General features: G+C 38.2%; 1 protein-coding gene and 1 long non-coding RNA gene across 3 annotated transcripts in view; one reads left to right on the forward strand and one right to left on the reverse strand.

Moving 5' to 3' along the window:
* Nucleotides 1–14,371, forward strand: part of LOC140511218 (uncharacterized) — a 55,203-nt gene that overhangs the window by 9,568 nt on the left and 31,264 nt on the right. The window lies entirely within an intron of this gene.
* The window catches only part of TEX29 (testis expressed 29), a 32,303-nt gene continuing 31,348 nt past the window's right edge, over nucleotides 13,417–14,371 (reverse strand). Inside the window, exon 6 of one of the 2 annotated variants that reach the window (XM_072620243.1) lies at nucleotides 13,417–13,576. In XM_072620243.1, coding sequence (XP_072476344.1) covers nucleotides 13,536–13,576 — 41 coding nt within the window. In that variant the 3' untranslated portion in view covers nucleotides 13,417–13,535. The remainder of the gene's footprint in view (nucleotides 13,577–14,371) is intronic. The other variant, XM_072620242.1, reaches the window with a different exon arrangement.

Below are 14,371 nucleotides of genomic sequence, written 5' to 3' on the forward strand. Positions count from 1 at the left end.
AGAGTGGGGAGCAAGGCCTAGAAAGGCAGATGGAAATCAGACTTCAGAGTCCTAAATGCCTACTAAGAGGTTTGGGGGTTTTTTTTGGGGGGGGGGGGGTACTTTATTTGGTAAGCAATGAGGAGCCAATGAACATCTGTGAGTAATGGAGTGACATGATCCAAGCTGTGCATTCACTGGGAAGACTTGCAGCAGTGTTTAGATAGATTAGAAGGGGAAATGACTGAAAGCAGTGAAACCAGGTGAAAAGCTATTATAAAAGTTAGAGGACAATAGATTTAAACTGGAAAGGACCTTAGGCCTCAACCAATCTTATTCTGTGCTTTTACAAATAAGGAGACTGAGGATGAGAGGTTAACACTGACTTGTCAAGTTTATACAGAGAATATGACAGAGCTATGAATCAAACCCTATTCTTCTGCTTCCAAACCTAGAGCACTTTTGGTTCCATTAAGTGAACTTCCAAGTCCAGAATATGAACTGGGGGAGTGACAGTGGGAATGGGAAGGAAGCAAAGAGTGGGAGAGATTTGTGAAAATTAAATCCATAATAGATGACAACAAAATGGATGGATTGTGAGTAAAAGAGACAGGACACAAAGAGAGAACTTCAGATCTATTAGTCTGCTGACTTGGAGAGTGGAGAGGCCCTGACAGAGACAAGAAAGTCAGGAAGAAGAGCAAGTCTGGGGTAGTGTGATGAGTTCAGTTTCAGTCATGTTGAATATGAGGTCCTGCAGAAGGTTATCCAGTTAGAGGAGTGCAAAAGGCAAAAGGAAAATTGGATGAGGAAGCAAAAGAAAGAAAAAATTCAATACCGGAGTCATAGATGGAATTATCCATGTAGAGATGATTGAAGTCACAGAACTAGTTGAAAAAATGCAATCAATTTTTAAAAATATGTATTTAAACTAAAAAAAACTAGAGTGCTAATTGCAGTTAGTTACAAATGTATCCTTAGGAAGGGGGAGTATTTTTTAAAATGTTTATTGATATCTTCTGTTTTTATATCACCTTCAATTCCCGATGTATGCTCCACCATCCCACCATTGAGAGAGTCATCCCATATACAAAGAATAAAAAAGGGGAAAAGTTCAACAAAATTAACACATCAACCAAGTCCTACAGCAGATTAACTTACCCACACCCTAGGCTCTTACCTTGGTAAAACAGAATAGCAAGTACACTCTCCCTTCTCTCTCCATCAGGGTCAAGTGCAGCCATTAGAATTACCCAGTGTTCCATTCTGATTTGTTTTGGTTCTTTGCGTTGAAATTGTTATAACCATTGTATATACTATTTTCCTGGCTCTGCTTACTTCACTTTTCATCAAATAAATACATATATGTGTGTATATACATACACATACATATATGAATATATCACATAGATTAGACATATGTAGATAGATATGGATGATATAGAGGTAAACAATCAGGGGAACAATATACACATTGACTACAATAATACAAAACTTGCATTAAGAGGGAGTTTTATACGTACACACGATATTTATATATGAGTATGCATATATACATAAGTATATATACATATGTAATGTGTGTATATAATTTTATAGATATAGACAGGTGAAAAACTCTTCCTACCCTCAAGGTGCTTATAATCTAACTGGGAAAAAACATCATATACATATATAAATATAAACCAAAAAATGATAGTAAGATCTGCAATTTCACTGCTATAGCTAACTCCCAGATGAAGAAATTCCCTCTATCATGGCAGGCCAGAACTTTTTCTTTTCTTTTTTTTTTTTAGTCCTAATTTCTATTTTTTTTACATTAATTTATTCATTTTCAGTTTTCTACAATCACTTCCATAAGTCTTAGATTTTCTTCCCCTTCCTCCACCCTCACTCCCTCAGATGGCTTGCAATCTTATTTGGGTTCTACACATACATTCTTATTAAACACATTTTCACATTAGTCATGTTGCATAGAAGAATTAAAATGAATGTGAGAAATCCTGAGAAAAACCAAACCAAAACACAACATAAGAGAAAATACTCTGCTTCATTCTACATTCCATTTCCATAGTTCTTTCTCTAGATGTGGATGGCATGTTGCCTCAAGAGTTCTTTGAGAATGTTTTAGGGCCTTGCATTGCTGTAAAGGGCTAGGTCTACCAGAAATCGTCCTCACACACTGTGCTTGGTACTGTACACAATGTTCTCCTGGTTCTACTCATTTCACTCAGCATCAGTTCATATAAATCCTTCCAGGCCTCTCTGAAGTCCTCCTGTTCATCATTTCATATAACACAATAGCATTTCATTATATTCATATACCACAGCTTGTTCAGCCATTCCCCAATTTCCAGTTCTTGGCCACCACAAAGAGAGCTGCTATAAATATTTTTGTACAAGTGGAACCTTTTCCCATTTTTATGATCTCTTTGGGATACAGTCTTAGAAGAAGTGATATTGCTGGGTCAAAGGGTATGCACATTTTTATAGCCCTTTGTGCATAGTTCCAAATTGCTCTCCAGAATGGTTGGATCAGCTTACAGCTTCACCAATAATGAATAAGTGTTCCAACTCTCCTACATCTTCTCCAACATTTATCATCTTCTAGTTTTGTCATGTTAGCCAATTTGATAGGTGTGATGAGGTACCTCAGAGTTGTTTTGATTTGCATCTCTCTAATCAACAGTGATTTACAGCATTTTTTCATATGACTATAGATAGCTTTAATTGCTTTCTCGTAAAACTACCTGTTCATATGCTTTAACAATTTATCAATTGGGGAATGGCTTGTATTCTTGTAAATTTGACTCAGTTCTCTATATTTTAGAAATTAAGGCCAGAACTTTTTCTGAAACTTACAGAGGGTTGCCTAGAGTGCTGAGAGGTTAAGTGACTTGTCTAGGGTCACACAGCCAGGATGTCTGAAGTGAGACTTTAGTCAGGTCTTCCTGGCTCTGAGTCCAAATCTCTCTTTGAAATGACACTGCTGCCTCAGTAAATGAAATGACAGAAACAAATACACACATACACAAGAACAGAGACCGAGACAGAGCAATAAAGTTGATATAGTGTTTTAAGGTGAGACAAGGGGCAAGTCAAGATGGCAGAGTAGGACAGATCTGCTCTAGCTCTCCTCTCATAGCCCATAAAATACCTGTAAAAATGAGTCTAAACAAATTATAGAGCAGCAGAAGCCACAAACTGACAGAGTAAAACAGATTTCTAGCCCAAGACAGCCTAGAAGGCTCAAAGGAAAGGTTTATCACACCAGGCTTCGAGTGGGGCGCAACCCAGCCTGGGCCACACAGCATGGACAGGACTGGAGCAGGCTTCAGGGCATGGAATCATGGATAGCAGCTGCGGTTCCCAGATTTCTCAACTCACAAATGCCAAAGGCAGCTTCAAAGGTCAGTGAGAAAGCTCTTTCACCTGGGTGAGAGAGGAGTGTGGTCTGGCCCCAGCCTTGGCCACAGGGTGGCAACAGCCACTGAGGCAGTAGGCTGCACTTTTGGAGCCCTGGCCTAAGTACCCTGGGGGAATTGAGCAGCTGATCTTCATCTCAGTACTGAGTGGCAATCCTGGGGTGAGGAGGAGCACTGGTGTGGTGGAGATGCTGGAGGCTCTAGACAGGGAATTCTACTCATAGAACCTAGGCAGTAAAGCTTGTGGTTGTTTCCAGACCAGAGTGCAGGCCAGGAGAGGAATAAACTCTTCTCCCTTGATTGTGCCACCTTGGAGGAACTGAGAACTTCCAGGTCCCTAGAGCATAACCTCCACTTGACAAAGGACTCACAAGTGAAGCAACTACCTGGGAAAATGCCCAAAAAAGGGAAAAAATAACACTATAGAAGATTACTTTCTTGGTGAAAAGATATTTTCTTCCGTCCTTTCAGATGAGGAAGAACAAAGCATACCATCAGAGGAAGGCATCAGAATCAAGCCTACTACATCCAAAACCTCCACACACAAAAAAATATGCAATGGTCTCAGGCCATGGAAGAGCTCAAAAAAATTTTAAAAATCAAGTAAAAGAGGTGGAGGAAAAATTGAGAAGAGAAATGAGAGTAATGCAAGAAATGAGAGTAATGCAACAGTTTGCTAAAGGAGACCCAAAAAATGCTGAAGAAAATAACACCTTTACAAATAGACTAACCCAAATAGCAAAAGAGTTTCAAAAAACTACTGAGGAGAAGAATGCTTTAAAAAGCAGAATTAGCCAAATGGAAAAGGAGATTCAAAAGTTCACTGAATTAGAATGGAGCAGATGAAACCTAATGACTTTATGAGAAACTGAGAAATTATAAAACAAAGCCAAAAGAATGAAAAAATAGAAGACAATGTGAACTATCTCACTGGAAAAACAACTGACCTCGAAAATAGATCCAGGAGAGATCATTTAAAAATTATTGGTCTACTTGAAAACCATGATTAAAAAAAAGAGCCTAGACATCATCTTCCAAGAAATTATCAAGGAAAATTGCCCTGATATTCTAGAACTAGAAGGTAAAATAGAAATAGAAAGAATTCACCTAACACCTTTTGAAAGAGATCCCGAAAGGTGTAGTCAAATTCCAGAATTCCCATGTCAAAGAGAAAATATTACAAGCAGCCAGAAAAAACAATTCAAGTATTGTGGAAATACAATCAGGATAACACAGGATTTAGCATCTTCTACCCTGAAGGATCGAAGGGCTTGGAATATGATATTCCAGAAGTCAGAGGAGATAGGAATAAATCCAAGAATCCCCTACCAGCAAAACTGAGTATAATACTTCAGGGGGGAAAATGGAATTTCAGTGAAATAGAGGACTTTCAATCATTCTTGCTGAAAAGACCGGAGCTGAATAGAAAATTTGACTTTCAAATAGAAGAATCAAGAGAAAGATGAAAAGATAAACAGGAAAGAGAAGCCTTAAGGAACTCATTAAAGCTGAATTGTTTACATTTGTACATGGAAAGGTGCTCTTTGTAACTCATGAGACCTTTGTCAATATTAGGGTAATTAGAGGGAACATACACACACACACACACACACACACATGTAGGTGTATATGAGTATTCATGTCTGTATATGTTATATATATGTAGGATGTATATGTTCATTATTGTATGTATGTATATGTATGCATGCAAATGTATATGTGCATGCATACATGCGTATATATGTATATGTGTGTGTATATGTGAATATACGTATAGAGAGAGAGAGAGAAACAGAGGGCAGAGTGAGCTGATTATTAATATGAATGAATAGAATAAAATTTGGAAAATTCCATCATAAAATATGAATGAATGAATAAAATTTACCGTTGAATGAATGTACTAGAAGTAAGAGAAAGGGAGAGGTAGAATGTAGCAAATCATCTCACATTCAAGAGGGAAGAAAGAGCTTCTACAATGGAGGGGAAGAGGGGAGAGATGAAAGGAAATAAGTGAGCCTTACTCTCATGGGATTTGGCTTAAGGAGGGAATAACACACTCAATTGGATATGGAAATCTATTTCACCCTGCAGGAAGGCAAGGGGGAAGGGGATAGGAGAGGGAAGATAATAGAAGGCACAGCCAACTGGGGAAAGGGATAATCAGAAGCAAACACCATTGTGGTAAAGACAGGTCAAGGGAGAGAATGGAATAAATAAAGGGCAGGATAGGCAGAAGGAAATTTGGTTAGTCTTTTACAACACAACTATTATGGAAGTGTTTTGCATTGTTACACATGTATGACCTATTTGGAACTGCTTGTTTTGTCAATGAGGGTGGATGGGAAGGGAGGGAAAGAATATGGAACTCAAAGCTTTAAGAATGAATGTTGAAAAATTGTTTTAGCATGCAACTGGAAATTAAGATATACAGGCAATGGAGTATAGAAATTTATTTTGTCCTACAGGAAAATAGAGGGGAAGGGGGATGGAAGAAGGGTGGGGAATAGAAGGGAGGACAGACTGGAGGAAGGGATGGATGGGGTACATGCTGTCCTGGGGTGGGGAGTGGGGATAGATGGGGAGAAAATTTTGAATTCGAATTCTTGTGAAAGTGAAAGTTGAGAACCGAAAAATAAACTCTATATTAAAAATAAAAAAAGATTTGCAAAATCTTGCAGTATTATCCCACTTTATCTTTACAATATCTGTGGGAGGTATTATCATTTTTCCTATTTTACTGATGAGGAAACTCATCTGTACATAGAATTTAAGTGACTTGTTCAGGGTCACACTTCTATGAAGTGTCTGAGGCAGACTTCCTGACTCCAACGCTACACTCTGTCCATTATAGATAGATGAAAGATAGAGAAGCTGAAAAAGAGAGAGACAGTGAGAGACAGAGACAGAGAGACAGACATCTGCATACCTACATTCATTGATATATTGATACAATGCAGTTTGGGGGGATGCTGCTTGGGTCAGAACCATCAGGACCTGGGAGGAGTAATACTACTGGTTTCCTCTGTAACTACTTAATTCTTTCATTTCTTGTGACTGTCATCCAAACAGTCTTTGCAGTCTTAGTGATTAAGCTGCTTCTTATACAGAAAGACAGCAACTTGCTCTGAATAATGATACTGGCATGTAGAATTCCATGAAAGAAGAGAACTGCTAAAATGTCAGAAAATTTCACAAGTAGCTTTGTTTTCTTAGAAATTCTAAATGAGCCATCCTCATAGTCTAAATGCTACTGTGTTATCACTTGTGAGAGTTTCAGATTTATTATATGATGATCATTACAGCTTTCAGCACCAAGAATACAATTAGTGCTGCTTTCCATTGCAGGTCCAGCTCCGGTCAGCCAGATATGTATGGCCTCAAGTCTATCTGTGATGCCTTTCTCTTGACGATAGATTAGGAGGTAGAATTATAAATGATGACCTTTGCACATTTATGGAACAGGAAGTTAGCCCTGTTGTGTTTTGTGATCCCACAATGTCCTTTCATATGCTAACATCAATGTTGGCATGTATATTGGAACCCTTTGCCACCATCACCACAGTCCTCACCAAGAAGCAGGTTGCCAGATGTTACACAAATTGAATTCATGTTGGTGTGTATGTTGGAACTCATCACCACCATCATCCCAATCCTCACCAAGGATCAGACTGCTAGATGTTACACAGACTCGTTGAGTCATTCAGTGAGATCATTCAGAGCTATGTAAAATATTGGTATTATATAAATACTTGATATACATTTATCAAGCTAGCATTTATATAGTCTTAAGGCTTACAAAATGTTTTACAAATATCTCATTTTATCCTCACAAAATCCTGAAAGGTGGGTGCCATTATTATTTCAATTTTGTAGATGAGGAAACAACGAGAGGTGAAATGATTTAAGCCAGGGTCATACTAGGAAGTGTCTGAGGCCAGATGTGAATTCAGATTTTACTAGACTATATCTATGTACTAAGGGCTCTATTTTTCTTTTTTTCTTTTTGAAGATGAGGAGGGTAGACGTATTATTACTCAATGGTGGAGTAGTGGGAAGGACAGATAAATAAAGGGAAAAATTATTTAAATTTTTATTTTATATTGGACAGGGGAGTGGTAATGGTAGATCATGATATAATGATTCCAAAAGAAATGAATTTCAGTGAAATATTTAAAAATACACAGAAGAGAACTAAAGTAAGTTTATCTCTTCCATCATATTCTTTGGTGTGAAGACATGATCATGTGGCAAAAATTCACTAAAAGGCAGAATTGAGGGGGGAGTGGTATGTAGGGAAAGAAGTTTCCCTTTTGGGTATTACTGGATTTAATACTTCCTCCTGTAGGGTGTCAGTAATTCTTTGGGACTTTGAGCATTACTGGGGAAGGGAGGAAACCCTACCAAGCTTCCTTTCATTTCACCTGGAAATCTAACATGACATTAAGAGACAGGATGGGGTTTATCCATAACAAGTTATAGTACTCTCTAGAAACAGTAAGAATTCAAGTACACTTTGTAGAGGTCATTCTAGGTCACCTGTCTATGCAAAATAGGGAATCTCAAACTGCAACCATCAAATTAGGGGGTATTTAAACTAGACAATGCATCAGATAATGATTTGGAGCTCTTTGTGGTAAAATGAAATCTGTCATAAGAGAGGGTTCAACAACGGTGGGATGGAGAGGGACACAATTTATCAGATACTGATTTAAAGTAGTTTTTGGTGAAATGAAATCTGTAATGAGAGGGTTCAATAATGGTGAGGATTCAAATAGATCATAAAAATGGGAAAAGGACCCACATGTAAAAAATATTTATAGCAGCTCTTTTTGTGGTAGTCAAGAACTGGAAATTGAGGGAATACCCATCCATTGGGGAATAACTGAGCAAGTTGTGGTATATGAATGTAATGGAATACTATTGTGCTATAACAAATGATGAACAGGCAGACTTCACAAAACCTGAAAAGACTTATATGAACTAATGAGGAGTAAAAAGAGCAGAACCAGGAGAACTTTGTACACAGAAACAACCACAGTGTGCGATGACAGACTTTGTTAAGACTTAGTTCTTCTCAGCAATGCTGCAAGGACCTAGAACAATTCCAAAAGACTCATGATAGAAAATGTCATCCACATCCAGAACAAGAAATACGGAGTCTGAATGCAAGTCAAAGCTAACTATTTTTTTTTTGTTTTGCTTTGTTTTGTTCTCATGGTTCCTCCCATTCATTCTAATTCTTCTATACAATATGACTAATGTGAAAATACATTTAATAAGAATGTATATGTGGAGCCCTGTCACATTGCATGCCATCTTGGGGTTGGGGGTACTGAGGAAGGAGGAGAAAATTTAAAACCTATGGAAGTGAATGTTGAAAACTAAAAATAAATTATGTAAAAATAAAAAAATATTTCCTCAATCAAAAAAAAACCAATGGTGGGGATGAGGGGAGAGGTGAAGGATGTTAAGGGGAAATGACTGTATTGTAAAAATAAAAGATAACAATAAAGCTATGTTTAAAAATGAAATCTCCATTGTAAGTCTGATATAAATCACTTTATTGAAATGGAATTAGAATTTCTTGAGCCCAAGCCATGAGGATTGAGAGCAATAGTGGGGGTCCATCTCATTCTCTTGACTCTCCCTGGCCATCTCTGTACGCCATCTTATAATAGCACAGCATATGCAATTTTATCAGCCCATTCTTTCCCCAGTTTGCTAGATATTTAGGAGTTCAAATGAAGAATGAGACTCATTCCAAGTGACAAGTAGCATTTTACAAAGTTGATTTAAGTAATTGTGATGCCAAACTGGCACTTAATGAATTTCTGCAGAGGAAACACTTTTCATATTCGAAAATGGAATCACAGCATGTACTTTATCTGGGAACCACACAGCTAAGGGAGTAGCTTTTTTTTTCCGCTAAGGCATCACTGTGTTACAAATAGTTAGCATGGTCTGAACCGCCAACTTTAATTGCTTATCTATATGTAACAGGGTCATGGAGCATGCTTGGGTTTGTCCTCCTTTATGAGTTATAATGAATATTCTCTACTTGGCTCCAGTCTGCCACATGGAGGCTTGGGCGGGTTGACAGAAAGTGCTACTTCCAGCCCATTGGAAGAGACTTGTATTGTGTAGTGACAAAGAGTCCTATAATTGACTGCTGTGCTGGAAAAGCTGATGACTCAAGGGACATTTTCAAAAGAAGAAACAGCTTCTGGATTTGGCCTCTTGGCTATTCCTGTCCAGAAAGCAAGACTGAGTGACTTCAGTGAGGGTTAAGGAAGGACAAGGTCCTTCTTTAGAATATATCTCTAGTGTAAAGGTGCTTTCACCCACATGGCAGCTAATGCAAAGGGATTTAATCAGACCAGCTTGAGTCAGGGACCCTTGGCTGTCTTTGTCTTTGTGTTTGTTCATTCCTGACCTTGGGAGAACAAATATCCTGAGATAGAAGTGTCCAGGCAGTCTAGTGAATTTCAAAAGATCTAGAAGTCTGTGACTATGCTGGATGCTATGAAGAAGCCATAGCCACAGGCACAAAAGAGGCACTGCCATCCACCAGACAAGCAGCATAGTGGGCTTAGAAAGTATAATCCTCTAATTATCTGTCAAGCTTTTTTAGAAATGAGCCCAGAAAGATCTGTCCATCTAAGGAGAGGAGAAAACACTAGCCCCTACACTTCCAGCAGTGATTCTTCTATGATAGAAGACATTTTTAAAAATTGTTTTACTTTTAAAATTAGTATAATTTATCAGCCTATTCTCCACCTAAATTTCATAACACACATTTGAGTGCTCCATGGTTTAGGTGGTGAGTCTGGGAAGGCTTCTTGGAGGAGACACCTGATATAGACCTTGAAGAAAAGGCTTCCAACATTTGGTGCTACAGATGATGTCCATTCTAGGCATATGGGAAAATATCTCCACAAATACATAGAAATGGGGGAGGGGAAAAGATGGGGAGAAAGGTGATGATATGAGCCTGCAGGATCCCCCCACCGCTCCTTCCCATACTCTTGTAGGTACAACTAAAGGAAATCTCCTTTACTTGAGTCAAGCAGAGTAGGCTCAGTTTGCACTCCTGACCCTAGCTATGTGATTGATTATGGGCAAATGGAGCCTCAGCTTTCCCATTTGCAAAATCAGAATAATCATAGTACTTTGTTCACATATTCGTTTTGAGGCTTAAATCAGATAATACATAGAGAGTATTTTTGCAAACTTTAAAGTGCTATTTAAATAACAGTTACACTTATTGGAGCCACGAGGGGAAAGAGAAGGTGGAGTAACCAGTCCTGATAGAAAGATTGTGGTTCAGCTTTTTTCTCCACCCCCTTCAAACTTTATAGGTTTCAAAATGCCCTCATGTTCCTAAAAGGAGAAATCATGACTCATCTTTTCCTCCATTCTCCCAAGAGGCTCCAGCTCTTAGAGGGGCTAATTTTTCCAACATGATGAGTTCTAAGGGAGTGACAAAAATAAACTACATTGTAGGACAGGAAGAGCCATAGTTTGTGTTTACTTATCTATATAAATATATTTTGTTGTTGTTCAGTAAATCCAACTCTTCTTGACCCCATCTGAGGTTTTCTTAGCAGAGATACTGGAATGATTTGTCATTTTCTTCTCCAACTCTTTGTACAGATGTGGAAACTGCAGCAAACAGGGTTACGTGACTTGCCCAAGGTCACACATCTAATAATTTTCTGAGGGTGGACTTAACCTTAAGTCTTCCTAATTCCAGGCCTGGTGCTCTATCTACTGTACCACCTTGTTGTCATGTTAGTATATACTTCAAGAGAATGTAAGGTCCTTTAGGACAAGAACTAGAGAGGATTTCTTGTTTTATCTTTGTAGTTTCAGCACCTAGCACACAATAGACAATAAATGCTTTTATATTGAGGAACTGTCCCTAAAATTGAGGACATTAACTATGAACTAGAGGTCAGTCACTAAGATGCTACAGGTTCATTGCTAGAATATCTCTATTTCAAAAGACCAAGTACTTATGCCCAAAGGACTATAAAACTGTCCATACCCTGGGATCCAGCAATACCACTGCTAGTCTATATCCCAAAGACATCCCAAAAAATGGAAAAGGACTAGTTGTACAAAAATATTTATAGCTGCTCTTCTTGTGGTGACTTAGAATTGGAAATCGAAGGGATCCCCATCAATTGGAAAATGGCTAAACAAGCTGTGATATATGACTATAATGGAATATTATGGTGCTATATGAAATGACAGACAGGATGCTCTCAGAAAAACCTGGAAAGACTTACATGAACTGATACATAGTAAAGTGAACAGAACCAGAAGAATATTGTACACAGTAAAACAATATTGTTCTATGAAGAACTGTGAATGACTTAGCCATTCTCAGCCAAACAATGATCCAAGACAATCCCAAAGGACTAATGATGAAGTATACCGTCTGCCTCGAGAGAAAGAACTGATACTGATTGAATACAGACTGAATATAGACTGTTTTTCACTTTCTTTTTTTTCTTTTATTCAAGTCTTCTGGTACAAAATGACTGATACAGAAATGTTTTACATAATTACACATGTATAATATATATCTACCATCTCAGGGAGGGGGGAGGAGAGAGGGAGGGAAGAACACAATTTGGAACTCAAAACTCTAAATAAAAATGTTAAAATGGGGTGGGGAAAGACCAAGAATTTCCAGTTAAATATTTCAGATGTTTCTCCCTCTCCTTCCTTTCTCTTCTCTCTTCTCTCCAGGTACCACCTGGACCAGGAACCATTCCCTGAATGATTAACCTCTTCTCCCTCCAATCTTCCAACCTGGGATTGTCTTACTTGCTCATTATATCTAGGCCCACTTCTAGCCACTTCACACTGGGGCTATCTCACCATCTACTCTGATAATGTGTATGTCTTCTCTCTAACATTCCCCCCTTCCTCTATCCCCACAGTCCCTCTTTTTTTTCCTGGAACCGTCAGTCAATCAACTCCTTCATGACTCCTGGACAGTATGGTTCCACTTATTATCTCTGTTGCTTTCCAAAACATAATACCTTCCCTAGCTATCATTCTTTAATATGTGTTACCATCTATTAAAATGTTAAGGTCTATTAAAAATTAAGGTCAAAAACATCTTTGCTTTTGTATTTGTATTTCCAGTGCTTTCCACTGGATTAGTTATTGATTGATCAATTGAGAAATAATTATTTCTCTTTATTGTTTAATTTATTGCATTAGGATTAAGGTTTTCCTTTCCTATTTCCTCCTTCAGAAAAATAGCCCCGGTAGGTTATTCAGTCAGTCTCTGAAGGACATTACAGATAAATGAGATTGTCCAAATCCTCTGGTTACATGCTCCTCAATCTTGGATGGAACCCCACCTAACTAGAAGAACTTACAAACAGAACCTAGTCTAGGTGAGATTTTGCCCTTAGGAAATAAGTCCCTGTCCTCAGAATCTTCCATTAGAATTTAGGGTGACCAACTAGAGTAGTCTGGATAGAGAGAGATTCTTTAGTCCAGATTGCTGGAGGCAGCCAAGTCGCATGATTGGATCATGTCCTCAGCAGGAGGAGCTGAAGACATTTTGCCCACCTCTTCATTACTATGTTCACCCCCTCATTGATTATTAACCAATCAGAGTTGATTTTCGCTCTCAGGTACACACTCTTTTCCAAAGGCTTTTTAAGTATTCAGTGTTGGGGGAGGGGAACTTTGGTTTATAAGAGAAAATCATTGACTTCAATATATTAACTATTTACTACACTTAACTAAGAAACTATTAATTACTCAGAAACTACGTCTCAGATTTTGCATTTGTCGCACACAGTACTGGACCCACTGTAAGCACTTAATAAATTCATTTTCATTTCTCTCTGTCTCCCCCTTCCTTCTCTCCCTTTATTCCTCCCTACACACACACACACACACACACACACACACACACACACACACACACACAATTGAATAAGAAAATGCATCACAAATAGCACTTCGGAAAATAGCATTTGTATTCTTTTTCCAGCTGAAACGACAGTTCCATCATATAAAATGATGGAACCTGACCTGCCAAAGAAATTGTCCCTTAATCATCACAACTGGTTATTTCCTCCTCAGATTTATCGTGTCCCTTTACTCCAACTCTTCTTCCTGAACTGGCACTGTCAATATAACTAGATGAAAACAAAAAGAAGTAAAAGCAATTTTCAGTCACAATAATCAGCAAACCAAGATCTTATGAAGTCTTAGAACATCTCTGTATGCCACAAGACAAGCAAATATTTCATTAACCATCGTGATATGATTAGTGCTCCTTACAAACCCGATGGATCTCTGTACAAACCTGGGGCACCACCAGCTTCTTTGTGAACTCTGATTAGGTTCTTTTGCCCTCCACCCTTTTCCCCCATTGAGACACAACCATATCTATGCTAGTAGAATGGAGACAAATGGTTTGGGTGGTGATTGCTTTTCAGCTAGCATCACTAAGTCACCCAAGAGTGGAAACTATCTCATTTTTTTCGATCACTGCTACCTATAAAAGATTTTGTAAAAATTTCCCTGTGAGTGGGGGATGGTCTCAAGTCTTTAGGGTACAGGAGAAATACAGAACACATTTGCATTGTCCCTGTATTAACAAAGACCTTGATCCACTAAGCCGTAGAGCAGATATCAAAATAACTATAATAGCTCCCTTTCATTTAGTGATTTAAGGTTTGCAAAGTGTGATATTAACTCATTTGATCTTCACAACTACCCTGTGGGGTAGCTGCTATAATGATTCCCATTTTATAGATGAAAAAACTAAGGCAGACAGAGATTAAGTGACTTGCCCAAAGTCACACAGCTAGTAAGAATCTTCCTGACTCCAAATCCAGCACTCTATTCACTGTAAATTAACTTGGAGAAATTATCTGCTATACAATGAGCACCATAGATTCAAAATATCTATCATCCCCTTAAGAAAT

The sequence above is a fragment of the Notamacropus eugenii genome, chromosome 6, assembly GCF_028372415.1.
Source record: "Notamacropus eugenii isolate mMacEug1 chromosome 6, mMacEug1.pri_v2, whole genome shotgun sequence".
Classification (NCBI taxonomy): domain Eukaryota; kingdom Metazoa; phylum Chordata; class Mammalia; order Diprotodontia; family Macropodidae; genus Notamacropus; species Notamacropus eugenii.